Consider the following 18,721-nt stretch of genomic DNA (forward strand, 5'->3'; position numbering starts at 1 on the left):
GGCTGTGTAGCAGAGATTGACCATCTATCTGAGGTTGGGCTCCCCAGAGCAGACTGTATTCATTTCCTGGGGCAGCCACACACAGTACCACAAACCAGAGGCTTTAAAAAACAGATGTGTGTTCTCTCACAGTTCTGGAGGCTAAAGTCTGAAACCAACATGTCAGCGGAATTGGTTCCTTCTGGAGGCTTGGAGGGAGCATTTCTTCCATGGCTGTCCTTGTTCTGGTGACAGTCTTTGCTATTCCCTGGCTTGTAGGTGCATCACTCTAATCTCTACTTCTGTCATCACCTGGCATTCTTCCCTGTGTGTCTCTGTGTAGCTTCTAAGGACACCAGTCATACAGGATTTAGAGCCCACTGTAATCCTGTATGACCTCATGTTAACTAATTATACCTGCAAAGATACTGTTTCCAAATAAGGTCATATTTCCAGGCACAAGGGTTAGGATTGCAAAGTATATTTTTGGAGGATACAACTTAACCCATAACATAAGCCCCCAGGTGAGAATTTGGGTGCAAGTGACTTATTAGGAAGTGATCCCAGGAGAAACCAGGAAGGGAGTAGAGAAACAAGACAGACAAGGACAAAGGCCCTGACAGGCTGTGACCCCATGGGAGGTCCCTAAGAGGAGTTTCAGTTTGATCCTGACAAGCCATTTTGAAGTGGCAGGTGCTCTTCAGCGTTGTCCTCCCCTGGTGTAGGCAGCTGGGACTTTCATATTAGGCAGAGCAGCCTCCAGTGACATGAGGGCCACAGATGCTGACTGCTGGAAACAAAGACACATCAGCATCAGGGTCACTTTAAAATAGTAAAAATGAATTTGAGGGGATCTGAGCAGAGCACCTCTACTCTCTGCATCCCTTGCTCTAGAACTGTGGCCTTAAAAGCCACTCCACTCCACCCTAGAGAGCCTCAGACTGCTTTGGGGCTGTCTGTCTGTCCCTCGGAGATATCAGTTCTTTCTTCTTACGTCATGATCATTTTCTGCTTTCCACTCCTGAGCACCATGATTTTCTTACTGTGTTTTATAGCGCCCCACCCCCCTGCCTCCATACTTCCTTCCTTCCTTTCTATCTGACCTTTTATAAACATCAGTAGCCAATAAGAATGCTCCTTTACTTTTATGGGATGAACTGACCAATCATAGCATGAGATTTGCAATTTTTGTGTCTCAAAGTTCTCCTCTGAGAAGTATTGGTGGCTCATGGACCACTGCTACATTATCCAAGACGATGGTTTTAGTTTTGGGAGTTTTAGGGTGCTTCATTTTCAGGACTGAAACTAGTTTGAGAATTTGGAAGACTAAATGCCCCTCCTCAACAGAGGATTGCTTATCAGAATTGCATAAATATGATGTTCAGTGAATTAATTTAAAAAATTTTTAAATCACTTTTTTATTTTTCAATTACAGTTGACATACAATATTATATTAGCTCCAGGTGTACATTCCAGTGATTAGACATCATATAACTTACTAAGTGATCATTCTAATAAGTTCTTTTTTACCCGTCCCCAGCCCCATCTCTTCGAAAACTGTCACACTGTTCTCTGTATCAACAAGTCTGGTTCTGTTCTACTTGTTCATTTATTTTGTTGTTTAGACTCAATTGCTGATAAATATGTATCTATTGCCATTTTATTGTTCATATTTCTGACCTTTTTTTCTTCATGTTCTTAAAAAAGAACCTTTAACATTTCATGTAATACTGGTTCCTTTAACTTTTTCTTATCTGGGAAGGTCTTTATATATTCTTTGGTTCTAAACGATAGCTTTGCTGGATAAGGTAATCTTGATTCTAAGTCCTTGCTTTCTTATCACTTTGAATATTTTTTGCCAGTCCCTTCTGGCCTGCAAAGTTTGTCTTATGAGAGCTCCCTCATAGATAACTAACTGCTTTTCTCTTGCTGCTTTAAAGATTCTCACTTTGTTTTTAACTCTTTGCATTTTAATTATGATGTATCTTGGTGTGGGCCCCTTTGAGTTCATTTTGTTTGGAACTCTGTGTATCCTGGACTGGCATGTCTATTTCCTTCCCAGATGCCGCTTGTCTGAAAGATGTTAGGAAAATCTGAAGCATGAGCCAGGTCAGGCCATTTGTAGCAATAAGCCACTGGAAACAACTCGGGTGGACCCACAGGTTGGGTGGGGGTGGGGTCTCAGGGAGTCACCAGGGCTGGGCAAACAGTGTTAGCCAGGTTGATGGAGACTCATATGGGGCCCACCTACGAGCTCTGTGTGAAGGTGGTGGGTCTCAGGAAAGAAAAAATGGCTTCTGCCAGCATTTTCATCATTGGCAGAAAGCCAACCCTCAGTTCTCTCCCTGATGCTGGACAATTGAGTTTCTACTTAATTGTCTCCGGTTTCTTTCAGAATGCTGTCCCAGCGTGGGAGCTCAGAGGTAATTCCATGTAATTCCATGCATAGGCCATTTGAGAGGAACTGCTTGGGACTCCAGAAACCCTCTGTCTCCCTCTGCCTCAATCCCCACTGCTTTTTGCAGCCAGAAGTTATGGGAACTTCTCTTCCTGGCACTGGAACCCTAGGCCACAGGGGCCTGGTGTGAGACTGGGACACCTCGCTCCTCAGGGGGAACCTCCACAGCCCAAATAGTCTCCATATTGCTTTTTCTTTACATCCCTAGTTGTAAGACTTCCATTCAGCTAGATTTCAGGCAGTTCTGATTGATGGCTGTTCTTTAGTTTAGTTGTATTTTTAATGTGGTTGTGGGAGGATTTGAGTACCACATTTGCCTACATGACCATCCAAACTGGAAAGCCCCTGTAAACATTGCCACACTGTGCCTCCCATGGGGCACAAACCCAGGGCCATCTGTGTGTGATACAGAAGTGCCAATTGCTGCACTATGGAACCACACCATTTCAAAAATATTTAAATATAATCAACACTTGTGGGATATGCACACTCTGACAAATATACTCAGGGTGTGCAACCATTGGAAGAGTGTTAAATGTGGCAAAGGGTTTGGCCCTGAGCCTGCCTCTGGGTAGTTTTACTACCTTGGGAGAGTCTGTTGACCTTTCTGCATCTTTGTTTCCTATCTGTGAAGTTGAAAGGCTGGAATGGAGGATACCTGGGATAGCTTGAGGTTCTAGTAATCTATAATTCCATGTAAGGACCAGAATTTTAGCACTTTGATCATGCAGTGAAGTAGTCTAAACCTCGATTTATGTCAATTTCAAGGAACTTGAATGGAGTATCTAGTAGATGCCAGGCTCTGTACTAGGTGCTAGGGATACAAAGATAATTAAAATCCAGTCATTCTCCAGCATTAACTGACAGTTCAGTGGAGAAGACAGGTAAAAAGAGAATTTCAATTCAGTGCAAATTTACAATGAAAAATTTTCATCCCAGGACATTGGGGATACACAGGGAAGAGTGACTGTCATTGCCGAGAAGGCACTTGATCTAGATTTCCATGAAAGCATAGTGTTCTGGGTAAATGTGAGAAGAACGAGCATAATGTGAACTCATAACCCCAGTTGCTATAACAAAAGCCCACAATATAAGTTTATGCCCAGTACTATATTATTGTCTCTGGTCAATGAGTGATTCTTTGTGGTTTTTCAGAAGCCCAGGTTTCTTCCATCTTGTGGCTCCTTCTCCTGGGACACCAGACTACTCTGCTGGATCTCCTGCGTTTGGCAGGCAGAGGCAGGAAAGAAGAGAGGAGGATCATGTGGAAAGTTTGCACGGGCCAGGTTGGCAGTGGCATGCATCTTGTCTGTGCATGCTCTCCACCTAACTGCAAGGGAGGCTGGCAGTGTGGTTCAGCTGAGTGAGTGCCCACAGGAGAAAGAAAATGTGTTTTGGAGAACACATAGCAGTCTCTACCAGTCTGTGCTGTGAGCTGCTAGATTTCCCTTGGGCAGATCTAATGGGAAGTGTCTATCATTAGATAACTGTCAAGATTCAAGTTGCTGGACTTCCGCCAAGATGGAGGCATAGGTGGATATCCGTGCCTTCTCACACAACCAAGTTTAGAGACGACTAAATATTAGCAACAGAAAACACAGCCAGAACACAGAAAATTGAACTTTTCGGAAGTCCGTTAACAACAAATTCTTCAATCTGACCGGTAAGGGGCAAAACCAGCAGCTGGTGGAGCGGGGTTGCACGGGAAAACTCGGTCAGACAGACTCAGGCGCGTGGAATCCAGGCGCAGGGTTGGACCTAGTGAGCGACCAAGCGAGCGACCAAGCGAGCAACCTCGGGGAAACAGTGAGGGAGCAGGGCTGCGGGTTGACTGTGGTCGCGCATTTGTGCACAAGTAGACAAGCAAGGGAGTGGGTGATTGGACCAGGACCCAGCGGGTCCCCGCGCAAGCGGCAGGGAGGGCGCCACCATTTCCCTGCTCTGACCCCACCTCCACATACAGCGTCATAACCCAGTGACTCTGAGTGGCTCCGCCCTGGTGAACCACCTAAGGCTCTGCTCCTCACCCAGCGGTGCAAAACAGTAGAGGGTGCCGCCATTTCCTTGCTCTGACCACGACCCCACATACAGCGTCACAACCCAGCGACCTGGGAGTCCAAGGCTCTGCTCCTCACACTTAAAGGGTGCGAACAGACCAAAAATGGCTCAAGAAGATCTCAAAGCCCCAGAGCCTATAAATCTAAGCGATGAAGAAATAGCAAAACTCTCAGACGCACAGTTTAAAACACTGGTGATCAGGATCCTCACAGAACTGGTTGATTATAGCCACAAATTAGACAAATATATGAAGGCGAAACTAGTTGAAATGAATGGAATTGCACAGGAAACCAATAGCAATGAAAAGGAAACTGGGACTCAAATCAATGGAGTGGACCAGAAGAAAGCAAATAATGGCCAAACAGAAAAGAGTCAAGAAGCAAGAATTCAAAGAAATGAGGAGAGTCTTAGGAACCTCCAGGACATCTTTAAACGCTCCAACATCCGAATTATAGGGGTACCAGAAGGGGAAGAGGAAGAGTAACAAATGGAAAACTTATGTGAATAAATAATAAAGGAGAACTTCCCCAATCTGGCAAAGGAAATAGACTTCCAGGAAATCCAGGAAGCTCAGAGAGTACCAAAGAAGTTGGACCCAAGAAGGAACACACCAAGGCACATCATCATTACATTAGCCAAGATTAAAATGAAGGAGAGAATCCTAGAAGCAGCAAGAGCTAAGGGGACAGTCACCTACAAAGGAGTCCCCATCAGACTGTCAGCTGATTTCTCAAAAGAGACCTTACAGGCAAGAAGGGGCTGGAAAGAGGTATTCCAAGTCATGAAATCCAAAGACCTACAACCAAGATTGCTCTATCCAGCAAAACTTTCATTTAGAATGGACGGACAGATAAAGTGCTTCTCAGATAAGATCAAATTCAAGGAGTTCATCATCACCAAGCCCTTATTATATGAAATGTTAAAGGGACTTATCTAAGAAAAAGAAGTTAAAGAAACATGAACAGTGAAAGGACAACAAACTCACAGTTATTGACAACCACACCTAAAAAAAAAGCAAATTAAAAGGGCAGCTAGATCAGGAGTGGAAACATAGAAATGAAGATCTCAAGGAGGGTTAGCAACAGGGGAGTGGGAGGAGGAGAAGGGGGGAGAAGGTACAGAAAATAAGTAGCATAGACAGTAGATAGAAAATAGATGGGGGGGCAAGAATAGCATGGGAAATATAGAATCTAAAGAACTTAAGACACATGGTCATAAACTAAAGGGGGGGTAATGGTGCGGATGGGGGGGTAGAGTGGAGGGGAATGAAGGGGGGAATAGAACAACTGTAACAGCATAATCAATAAAAAAATTTTTAAAAAAATGATTCAAGTTGCTGAGCAGGGACTATCTTTATCCAACCATGGTTTACTAGGAGAGAACTCACCACAGCCTTGGTTAGGTCAAGAATTCCTGAGATAGCAGTTCAGGCATTTAGAAATGTAAGAGGGAGCTGGGTGGAGAGAGTAAGAGTTCACCACTTAACTGGACAAGTCTTTTCCACCATCTGCTGTCCCTCTAACCCACAAGTCTGAGATGCTGATGGAGAATTCACGTCTATCCACTTGGCAAATAAAAGGCAGTTGATTCTTGTGCTTATAATTTGCTTTCTTCTCTCTCCACAGTGACACTTTCAGCTGCTCCTCCCTCCTACTTCAGAGGATTCATATTAATTGCCCTCAAAGAAAACAGAGAGGGTGATAAGGAAGAAGACCATGCTGGAACCTTTCAGGTAAGATCCTTTCTGGGCTTATTCAGTGGCCCTTATTGCCCTGGTAGGTAGATGCCAAGTGAGAGGTGGACAAACAGAGAAGACTGAGTAAAATGAGAAGTGCAAGTGTCTGAGGTGGCTTCTTGTGCAGTTCCCTTGACTTGACCATTGACCGGGTGGGCCAGGTCTACTTGAAAGACCCATGATGGAGTACGCATCCAATGCCTCCAACTTACCTTAAGGGGTTGGCTACCAGGCAGGGCTCACAGTGCCTTTATGCAGCATAGTCCAGCACATTGAAAGAGCACTTGGAACCCAGGCGAAGCCCAGCTGCTTTTCCCATAGAGCCATTTCATGATTGACTGGCAATTCTCAAGTATAAACTGAACAGGAACTTAGGATGGTCAGACTGGAGGGAGTTCAAAGCACAGCAGAAGGACTATTAAGGGAACGAAGGGATTGATTTATAGGAGAAGATTAAAAGAATTAAATATGCTTTGCTTGGCTAAATGAACAGGACTGAGTTTAAGAGGTGGTAATGGTCTTTAAATGTCAGTCCTCACAGAGCAATCTGGGGCGGGACTGGGGGGAGGCTTCATCTGACTTTGTACAAGAGCACAGCATGAGGAAAGTGGGTCAGGAGAAGAAAGGGAATCTCAAAGGCAAGGGCTCTGACAGTGAGTCATATTTCACCGTCGAATATTCTTCCAAGGGAAGTGGCGGGAACATCATCCCCTTTCAGAGCTTTAAAAAGAGGCTGGCAAGTTGTCGGAACACATCCCAGAAGGACTGGGGTGATCCTAGGGGGGAGCCTGGCCAAATTTTCTGTAACCATTACTCATCTCAAATTTCCATTGTTCTGCAGTCCATTTCTATCTGGCATTTGCAAACTCCAAAGAAAAAGAAAATCTCCAAGGAAGATTACTTATACCCATAGTTGGCTGCTGGGGACTCTGATACACTTTGTAGGCTTCACAGAAGACCCTGCTCTGAAGTATTTTCCCCACCCAAAGATATTTTCTAATCTCTGTGGCCAGGTTGTAATTTTGAATCCTGTGATTTAAAAAAAAATGTCCATTTTTTAGGCTTCTGGGCTTCTGGCCTAGCAAGTCTGCTAATACTAATGCCCATTGTAATGTCCTTCTATGGACCTAGATGGCAGGGACTTTCTTGGCACATATCTGAAGGAGTTACCCCATAATAATACTAACGACAGACAGTATTTTCTTGTTGTTGGCACTTACTGTAAGCCAGGCACTAGGTGAAGTGCTTTCCTTTATCATGGTTTATCTTAATTTAATTAGCTTGCTTTATCTTAGTTTCTCAAAACAATGAAGTAGATAGGAACTTTTATTTCTATTTTGTAGAACAGGAAATTGAAACGAGAGAGATTAAATCATTTGCCTAAATGGTTCGTAAATAGTAAGGCCAGGTTCCCCTGTCTGATTCTAGAAACTCTTCCTTAGAGGACTGAATAAACTCCAGGCAGAGGTGCGTTTTAACAGTGCATCAGTAAGTTTTCCATTATAGGGACAGGAAGATCCATGCATGCATTTAGCCCATAGAGCATTAAAATATATCTCCCTGGTCCTTGTGCCAATTTACCTTGAGGTGTGGATGATTTATGAGATTCAGGCAGCTGAGAGAGAGCTGGGTACCTGAGTTTCAGGAGGGGTAAAGTTCTAAGAAAAAAAAAAGTTTGGGGGTGCCATGCGGGAGTGTGATCTTATTTTTCACCCAAACACAATTTATCTGCTTTGAAATGATGCTTCAAGGTGTATACCCAAGAGTTAGAAGCAGGAACTTGAACAGGTATTTGTGCACCCATGTTCATTGCTGCATTATTCACCATAGCCAAAATAGTCCAGTGATGGATGAATGTGTTAAAAAAATGGGGTTTATACAAACAATGGAATATTACTCATTCCTAAAGAGGAGGGAAACTCTGACACATGCTATAACATGGATGAACCTTGAAGACCTGGTAAGTGAAAGAAGCCAGCCACAAAAGGACAAATAGTATGATTCACTTATATAAGGTACGTGGAATAGTCAAATTCGTAGAGATAGAAAATAGAATGATGTTGACAGGGTATGCAGGAGTCGGAGATTAGGGAATTACTGACAAACAGGTAAGGAGTTTCAGTTTGAGAAGATGAAAAAAATTCCTGATGGTGGTTATGGCTGCACCATAGGAATGTACCTAATGCCACTGAGCTGTACACTTAAAAATAGTTAAAATGGTAAATTTTATGTTATGTATATTCTACCAAAGTTTTTAAAAAATGATGCCTGAGTTAGGCCAGATGGGGATATGATGTAGAGTTAGGCCTGTGGGGACATGGCTTCTCTTTCTTTAATGCTCTTCTGTCTTAATTCTGTAGGTTGGAAGTCCTCTCCAACTCCCTATAGTTTCTGCTCAGTTAAATCTTGGGCCCTGCTCACAGTGAGCAGTGAGTGTTTGTTGAATGAATAAATGATCAAATTATTCTTTCTACCAGTGTCCATAATTCAGTCCTATTTGGAATTGTTTCGGAACTTCTATCTTTTTATGCATACCTCCTTTTTCCTTCTCTTGGCACTTCTGACATATTTTCTCATTACATCTCAGTGGTTTTCAGAGTGTGGTCTGTGGACCAGCAGCATCAGCATCATCTGAGAACTTGTTAGAAATGCAAAATCTCAAGCCCCACCCAGACATACTGAACCAGAAGCTCTGAGGGTCGGGGCCCCATGACCTGTGTTTTAACCCTCGGGGTAAAAGCAATGCACACTAGAGTTTGAGAAGCCGTGCTGAAAGGAGACACAGACCCAGCCATCCAACATGAGCTCCTCCATCACCATGCCAACGTATCTGTCTGCTCCTGTCTACCCTCTCATTGCTTCCACCAGCACTAGAGGGATCAAAATGGGAGACAAATATGAAAAATGCCTAGCGTACCATACAAATGTGTGCCAGACATAGTTCTAAGTGGTTTACATTTATTAACTGATTTAAGCATTATTGTTCTGCTTTTCACAAATGAGGAAATTGTGGCACAGAGGAATTAAGTAACTTCCCTAAGATCATCGAGCCGTAAGTGACAAAGCTGGGATTCAAACCTAGGCAGTCCAGGGCCCTGCTTCCGACCACGGTGTGCACTGCCTCTCAATGTGCATATGTTAAGTGAGAAAATGATGGTGTACTGTGACTTTTTATGGTGGGACTTTCTGTGCCAGGGGCTTTATATACTGTTTCCTAATGGACTCTTGTAGCAATCTTGTGAGGCTAGTATAGTTATCCCCATTTTCCAGGTGATGAAACTGAGTCTCCAAGAAGTTAAGTAAATTGACCAAAGTAACCTGACATCTGTGGGAGGGGAAGGGGGCAAACGCTGTGCCAGGTGGTTTTCTCTCACTTCATCTCTCCCCGTTCCTGTCGTGCTTTGAACACGCACTCTGCTTGGGTTCCCATCATCTCAGACGTTAGAGGGTGCTCACGCTTCCATCTTGCCTCTCCTGCTTCAGACATGGTGGTCTCTATGCTTGCCCTCTCCCACTTCGGCAGAAAAGTGTTCTCTCTCTGTACCAAAGCTGTCATCTGTGGAGTCATTCATTTACCCATCAGCATTGATTGTCTCCTACATGCCAGGCCCTGAGGTCAGCAGTGGGGACATGAGGGTGAGAAAAACAGACATCGTCTTGTCCTCACACAGCATACGGTGTCCTCCTCATCACTGGACCTAGATTACCTCTGCGGCCAACAGGTGTGCTAGACAGGTGTGCTAGCAAGTCATCAGTTGGGACATGAGCAGATGATCAGAATGACAAATGCCATTGTAATTTTAAAAATATATATGTAGTGATTAACACGTATTTAGATAGACTTCTCTGTTAATACCCTCACTCTAAATCTGACAGCTTTGAGGCCTTAACCTCAACAACAAAATTCTAATACTCTTTAAATCTGGTTAAAGTTTACATTCTATGTTCTAAAAGTGGCTCTAAAAGTGGGTGATTTTGCTTTTGAATGGATGACCCCTCACACGGAGAATCCAGGCTCGCCAGGTACAGAGACAACAAAAGTGAACCTTAATGCCCCTTTAGACTCAGTGGGAAGGGCCTGGGGCTGCTTCCTACAGGGAAATAAAGGTTACGACTCTCACCGCTCCGGCAGAGGGCCCAAAGAGAGGTGGGACTGCCTTCTCTGCTGCCAGGGGAGGGTCCAGCGTGGCAGCATTGGCACCAACTAGGGGATCTGTCTCTGGCTGCCAGACAGGAGAGACACAGAAGTCTCTCTTTGATGCGCCGGTTGGGTATACTCGTGGTTAATTGAAAGTGACAAGGAATGCAGAGCCTGGCTGCCTGCACAATAGTAACCCGCCCATCCTTTAAAACTGTATTGCTAAAAACGAATTGCTGCCTGGAATGCTCATGGGCCAGCCAACTGCCTGGCTCGCTCTCCCGCCCCCCATCAGGTCTCTGCTCAGACCCCCCTTTTCCAGGGAGACCACCCTGATGACCTGATTTAAAAGCTCCTCCCTCCTTGCTTCCTCCCTGTTTCCATCCCTGAGCTGGATTCCCTCCCCTTCTTCCCCACTTAATTTTTTCCCATGGCCTTTATTGTCACCTGACATGCTATCTATTCTGCTTGTTGATTTGAGTATTACCTGGTCTCTTCCCCTAAATTATTAGCTTCATGAAGCCGGGACCTTTATCTGTCCTGTTTGCCGCTGTATTGCCAGCACCTGGAACCATGCCTTGCACACAGTAGACACTCAGATATTAACAGACAGAACTCTAAGCTGCTAATTTATCATACTATTGCTTTATTTAATTTTAATTGAAGGCATATTGCTTCAACTAGTTTAGGTAACAGTCTGCCAATCAAACGAAGAAAGACTCATTATAAAGGGCTGTTTGCCTGAGGAGATCCCTTATCAATACCACACAAACAAGTATTTTTTAAATAGCTAATTATTTCCTATTCTTAATCACCTGTTTCTAAACTATTTTCATTATCTCTTCATTAACAACAAAAATTTATTAGCATTTAATGGGTCTGAGCCATATGAGAAGCTAAGAGTTTTTCACACACTTTTTAAAAAGTAAAATGCTATTGGAAGCCTGTTCTTAAGAATTTTTTGTTTATAAGAAAACTTTTTTTTTGTTACAGTCACCTAAGTTTAATCCTGCATCTTATAAGATCCCAGGATTTTTTTCACCTGACTCTCACTGTTATAAATAATGGAGTAAAAATACTTTTTGGCATAAAAGTTCTTTTCTTATTGGGTATTACTTGCTAGAATTGATTCCCAGAGGTGTAATAAAAAATTCAAAGGATTTGGACATTTTTATGTTACTTAAGCACATTGCAAAGGTGATTTTCATACAACCTCCCCTCCAAAAGAAATTGCATTCAGCACTCTTTTTAACAACTTGAACCTGGGCCTCCCGCTGTGGCAGCCACACCCACTGACACAAAGGGGAACATGTATTTCCATATCAGGACTGGGCACCTCAGGATGTGGGCAGGTCAACTTGATGGACCAAATCTAGCGAGAAGCTAATGGAGAAAACAAGAAAGTCACCTACCTTGATCCGAATTTCAAATGGGGGGATCAGGATGGCTTCTCGGGGAGGTGATAAAGAGTGCAAGAAAAGAGCCTTGGATCTGTGGCAGCACATCAAACAAACAAGGACACAGATACCCCAGGATTTTTGGTTGCCGATACGTAAGTTCAGAATGCGTCATCCGTGAGATAGGACCACGAAAACTGATAAGGTCTTAGGATGCATCCTAGGAGCGGCACATAGGAGTCAGATTGTTTGTTAAGACTCCTCATCCATCCTGCAAGAGCCCACAATATTCTCTTTCTTCCCCTACAAAGTACACCTTTCTAGTGAACAGATATCACAGTCTACAATATAGTGTTTTCTTTTATTCATTCATTTGTTTATTCATATAATAAACAAATATTCATAGAACCCTGTACTTTTCCTTCAGAGTGAATATTACAATTTATGATTGTATATTTGTTTATAGCTTTATTTGTTTGATATTGCTTGGCCCCACCAAACTATAGGGCAAAACCAAATCTATTGTGTTAACCAGTGTGTTTCTTACAACTAACACTGCAGGAGGCACGTGGTGGACACTCAATAAATATTTGCTGAACTAAAGTAATGAACACACTAATTACCAGCTATTTGAAAGACAATGTTCTAGGCTCTGAACATATGGATATGAATAATTAAGGCATAGTCACTGGTATTAGAAATTCCCAACCCTGGGTGCTACGTATACTGGTAGATTACAAATAAATTCCAGGAGAGCCTAGATATTTATTTTCTTAGATATTGGGGTGGTCTCATCTGTTTAGGGAAATTCTCATTTCCTACATGTGACAGAGTAAAGGGACTTGTCCACAAAGAACTGTTTGGCAGTGTGCTGGTGCTATAATCGTTGCACGTGTATGCGTGCAAATGAGAAACTTTGCAGGAAGTGAAGAGTGAGTGCTGATTCGGGAGAATACGAAGGACATTTACTGAGATAACGTTTGAGTTGTCTCTTTGGGTGATGGAAGTTTGCAAGTGGACAAGGGATGAAGGTGAAGGGTGTGTGTGAAGGCTACTCCACTCTTTCATCACACCTCTATTTTAAAACTTCCCCTGCTTTAACATCTCTCCCTATCTTCTCTGGCAAGTGCACAGAGCCCATCCAGGGCCCGGTAAAAGTTTTCTTAAATGAATGAGTGAATAAATAAAACAGGATGAATGACATACCATGCCTGCCCCTGCCCTTCAGAAACTCACTCAATGTAACATGCTTCTGTGGAGTTGCATCCTAAAAGAACCATCAAAGGATACATTTAAAAAGCAATGTCAATACCTCTTTCCTGTTCAACACTGAGTTTGCTTTTTAAAATTGTTATCTGAAACTTGGAAGAAGGAGGAGACGCAGCACGCCCTGTGAGTGCCCGGGGCGGACATTGGGTCCTCCGGCCTCCACAGTCCTGGTCTCCAGTGTCTGCCAGCAGGAAGGATGAAAGCCAGGTTTTTTCTGAGCAGACAAGCTCTGAGTCTGGGAACGAGACTCCTTAGGAAGGCTTGAGCATCACTCTTCAGCAGAGCACGCACTTGTTTTGTATGGGAAAATATAGAAAAGGGTGAAGAATACAGAAGAAATAAAAAGTAATTGTCTTTTAACCTAGAGATAATCAGTATTAACGTTTGGGTACATTTCCTTCCAGATTTTAAATATATATATATGCATGTATATAATTTTTCAATAAAATTTTGGAACCATACTATATATAGGGTCTTACAACCTTTTTATTTTTTGTGAACATTATATTATGAGCACATTTTAATGCAATTTAATATTATTCTACAACATGAATTTTAATGGCTTTATAACACTCCACTATACTGTTGAATTATAGTTTTTTCAGCCATTTCTCTATGTTGGGCAAGATAGGGGTTCCAGTTTTCCTTTTTTCTTTTTCTGTTTACTTTTACTTCTAAAAACACTGCAATGAATACTTTAACCCATAATCTTTGTCAGCATGTATGAGAAAGGACCCCCCAAAATGGAATTTATTTATAAAACATTGTGTATTTGTTCTTACATTTTTAAACTTTTGTCACCTTCAAAGTAGCCTCCGTTTGATGCAATACACCTACTGAGAAGGTTTTTCTACTGCTCAGTTTTTGAACTTGTCGATTTTGATGCCTTTAGTGGTTCTGTCTTTTTTTGTTTCACCTCTTCCACAGTGGTAAAATGTTTCCCTTTGAGGAAAACCCTTTTTCATCCTGGAAAACAAAAAAAAAGTTGCTCGGGGCCAGATGCAGAGAATAGGGAGGGTCATGCTGGTTTTGGTCAAACACTGCTGATCGCTCAGCTCTGTGTGGGCAGGTGTGCTTGTAAATCACCCACCGTGAAATGGACAAATGCTTCAAAAGAGTCTTCAAAAAACATTCAGTGAAGCTGAACACAGCCTCTCACAACAGCGCCAGCTGGTGCACTGATACAGATGGGTTCTTAGAACACTCACCTAGATGGGGAAGCCTATACCACCAGAAGCCTGCCCTCCAGAAGATAATTCCAGTTTTTCAAGGGTCCCCCTCATATATTCCCTTATTATTAGTTTCAAAGTTTAAATTATGGGGTTAAACTAAAGTATCTCTCTCTCTCTCTCTCTCCCCTCTGTGCATGTAACATGCTTCTGATACAGGAATGAGCAGAAGTAGTTTTCTAGTAGTTTGTACGGAAAAAGACATGAAGGTTATGGTTATTACAATAGTTTTATTAACTCAAAAGTGTGTTGCAATGCAACTATGAAGATACTTTTGCCCTGTGTGTATACGCTTCTCCATTTCCAGAGGGGCCGTTTGGATTTGCCAGTGTCAGCGGTAGGCACACAGGTTATTATGGCAGCAGAAAACATCCCTATTTTTAGACTGATCCTCCTCCTCAAAAAGGATCATGTATCTTATTATTCTTCCACTTCCAGTTTAACTTTTCTATTCATAGAAGGATGTGTGGAAAGAACATAGATTTTGGGAATCAGCAGACCTGGGCTCAGATTCTGCCTGTGCCAGCTAGGTATAGGTGGGGAAGTTGCTTAATTTTGAGTATCAGCTGAGATAATTTCTGTAAAATGCCCAACAGAGGGCCTGGACATGATGGACTGTCAGTCGTGCCTCTTCCTCCTGAGCCAGCAGCCTAGCATCCGCTCTCCCCATCTCTGTGTCCTCTGACTCACGAACTGCCTCCTTCTGTGGACGTGGGCAGAGAGCTCAGCTTAGGTGCAACTGACCAACCATCTGTAGGTCTCCACCAGGTGAGGAGAAAGACAGGCTTCTCTCTTCACTGTAATATAAGAGGGAGATCTATAAAGTAGAATAAGAAATTTTATTATTACTGGGTAAATGATACCCAGTAAATAAAAACAAAACTGTTCCATGTGGGTGCTAGCTATTTGGCTGGGCTCAACTACTGCCTTTGTGATCTATTGCCGCACAACAGTTTCACTGAAAAATGCATTCAAATTATACCTCGACAAAGGCCCCACACCTGCGAATGAGCAGGTGGAAGAAACCACGACAGTCACCTTCAGGTACTAACCAGTCCCATTGTTTCATTTACTTAAAGTCTCTTTCTCTTGGTTCTAAGTTCTGGAAGAACAGGGACTGTCTGTTTCTTTCACGACAGCACACCTAGAGCTGGGCGCAGTGCCTGACACACAACAGACGCTCAGTAAATATTTGCCAAACCAATCAACCAATTTCCTATAATTTTCAGACCCATCTCTGGGGGTAGACACTATTATTATCTGCATCTTATAGGCCAGGTAACACAGAGAGAATTAAAAATGTGACAAAGGACACAGAGCCAGTCAATGGCAGTAATCAAGGAATAAATACCCGAGGTCTGTGCCATTTTCTCTACTGAGCATCTTTTGTAGCTTCGGGGGCAGATGTGTGGGAGAGACAGACAGACATTGCCTACTTGGTCTCCTGAAATCCTTTCTGGGTTGCTCCCGGAATCACACCAGGTTTGTCCCCTCCCATATCCTTCATCTTCCACGTCTCGGCCCTTCACATGCCAGCTCCTCTGTGCTTCCTGACACTTAGGTCTTGCTTTCATTCCATTTAGAGTCTGAGCCCCTGGCGCCATCTGTGATCTCTCAAACACTAGGCAGGTCCCTTTATCCTAGCTCTTCACTTATCGTGTGACCCTGATGCGTTACATCCCTATTGTTGTGCAAGATTCTGCAAAGAGGCAGAAATCTGGGCTGCAGACATTTCTGCATTCCCACGGTCTCACCAAGGCTTGGCACACTGGCCAGCGGATAAATATTTTCCAAACTGATGGATAACTGCTGCTGGAATTTCTGGCCCTGCCCACTTGTTCACTGGCATTAGCTGACCTCATGTTTGGGAACTAGCATTGTTTCCACATCTATTTTTCTAAAGGTCTGGAAATTATTTTCCAATATATTATAGAATTGTTTAGCAGACAATATATAACTTTTACTGCCCAAAAGAACTTTTATATGTAAGTATTAAGTAGCTTAAAAATGCCAATAAATCATTGTGTGGCTTTGCAATTCCTCATCTTTAAAATGAAAACAAGGAGCCACCATTCCAGATTAACTGTTTTTATGGGATGGATCTCAATTCTGGTTTTACTTAAGCCATCATGTTTGCTTTTTTATAGAAAGTATTTTACATGTTTATTTTTTTAGAGAGAGAGGAAGGGAGAGAGAAGGAAAGGAAGAGAAACATCAATGTGTGGTTGCCTGTTGCGTGCCCCCTACTGGGGACCTGGCCTGCAACCCAGGCATGTGCCCTAACTTGGAATCAGACCCGTGACCCTTTGGTTCACAGGCCCATGCTCAGGCCACTGAGCCACACCAGCCAGTGCTGCTTTTTAAGATAGTTAAATCCAAAAAGTGAGTGGATCATAGTTTACTTAAACAGAAGCTTATTGTAGGATATTTAGGTAAGTTTTTAAGTATTATAATTTAGCAGTGTACATTTTTATAAAGAGAACTTCTTGTTCATTTATTTATTGATTAAACAAATATTTACTAAGCCTGCTGTGTGTAAGACATGTTCTAGGCTGTGAGAATGTAACTGTGACAGACAAAAATCTCTTCCCTTATGGACATGGTGTTTCTGTTTTTTAGATCATTTTCATGGGATAGAGTCTCAAATTTCTGAATCAAATAGTATTTAGGCTCTCGATGTATATTATATCACTTTACATTGCACTTGACCAAGTAGGAGTTTGAGTAGGAGCCTGACTCAGCTAACTTCTAGAGAGAATGTATAACCTTTGCCAAGTTACTTTGTCTTGGTTTCTTCTCCCTTGGATACAAAACTGTCTCTCCAGTTGACCCTCAGCTGATACATGATGTCCCATAGACCTTTGTTTTGGGAGCAGCATGAGTGCTGGGTGGAAGGAATTCCCTTCTTTCTACTATGTGGTTACTAAACCACAGCATGCAAATCTCATGCTTGTGTAATTAATTACCTCCTTGGAATAAAGTTCAAGGCCTTGGATTTTTACCCTGCTAAATTGATTATTCAAAATGACCCATCTCACCAGCATTTCCCGCCTTTTCTAGATTTGGCGTCTTTTATCCCACATAATTAATTACTGTCCTCACAGCCTTATGGCATCTGTGGATTGAATGAGCCTGTAGCCTCAGTTGAGCTACTGGTTCATGCTTCAAGGACTTTGTATTTCCTCTTCCCTTGACCCAGATGCTTCCCACCAGGTATCCACAAGTCTCACCCCCTCACTTCTTTCAAGTTTCTGCTCACACATCATTTTTTGTCAAATGGTCTACTTATGACCATATTTTAGGAAACCATATCCCCATCAGTCTTAATCCCATTTATCTTGCTTTCGTTTTTTTTCTTTTTTTTAAAAAAGATTTTATTTATTCATTTTTTGAGAGAGGGAAAGAGAAGGAGAGAGAGGGAAAGAAACATCACTGTATGGTTGCCTCTCTTCCATCCCCTGCTGGGAGCTGGCCTGCAAACCAGGCATGTGCCCTGACTGGGAATTGAACTGTGGTTGTTTGGTTCACAGGCCCACGCTCAATCCACTGAGCTACACCAGCCAGGGCTTGCTTTTGTTTTCTTCATTTGTCTTCTCACCACCTGACCTGGTGTATCCTTGCTGGTCTTTTAGCCATTTTCCCTCACTGCACCATTAACTCCACGAGAGTAGGGACATTGCTTTGTTTAGCGCTAGCACAGTGCCTGGCACATGGTAGGCATCTAATAACTTGCTGTCAGTTTCTTTTTAAATTCAGCCCTAAAGCCGGTTGTATTTTTGACAAAATGACAAGGATTCTGGTCCTCGCACTCAGCCCCTTGACCTCCCAGAGACAGCTGACATCCAGGGTGTCTTCACATGTGCCCATATGAGGACATGCATGCTCACACACACCTTCTGACCTCTTTCCAAAGCAACCTGAACCTGTACAGCTGTCTTTCTGGATCCTAGGAGTTTGCCTGAATACCAATTTAATATTTTTATGTTAGTGGTGACATAGCCACTTTGTGCGTGTACTGGAGCCCTGAACGTGGAGAAAGCTGTGCTCCAGTGCAGATTGGCAGACAGACATTGTCTTAGTTCCGTGGGGCTGTTGTTACAAATCACAACAAATGTGGTGGCTTAAAACAACAGAAATTCATTCTCTCACCGTTGCGGAACCCAGAAGTCTAAAATCAGTGTCACCAGGCCAAAAACCAAGGTGTCAACAGGACCGCACTTCTTCCGGGGGACTCTTGGGGAGAGTCTGGTCCTCGCCTCCTCTGGTTTCTGGTGGCTGCCAGAAGTCTTGGGCTCGCAGCCACATGACTCCAGTTGCTCTGTCTTCCTATCACCTTCTCCTCTGTCTCTTTCTCTCAAAACTTCCTCTACATTTCTCTTTTAAAGATGCATGTGATTGTATTTAGAGCTCTCCCCATCTTCCTCCACCCCAGATAATCCAGGATAAATGTCTCTTCCC

At 43.0% G+C, this 18,721-nt stretch overlaps 1 protein-coding gene across 1 annotated transcript in view; it reads left to right on the top strand.

The window, feature by feature from the left end:
- SPON1 (spondin 1) overlaps positions 1-18,721 on the top strand; it is a 271,874-nt gene that overhangs the window by 19,053 nt on the left and 234,100 nt on the right. Inside the window, exon 2 of the mRNA XM_053673014.1 lies at positions 6,121-6,227. Coding sequence (XP_053528989.1) covers positions 6,121-6,227 — 107 coding nt within the window. The remainder of the gene's footprint in view (positions 1-6,120; positions 6,228-18,721) is intronic.

The sequence above is a fragment of the Artibeus jamaicensis genome, unplaced genomic scaffold (genome assembly GCF_021234435.1).
Source record: "Artibeus jamaicensis isolate MK-2021 breed Jamaican fruit bat unplaced genomic scaffold, CSHL_Jam_final contig_797, whole genome shotgun sequence".
Lineage (NCBI taxonomy): Eukaryota > Metazoa > Chordata > Mammalia > Chiroptera > Phyllostomidae > Artibeus > Artibeus jamaicensis.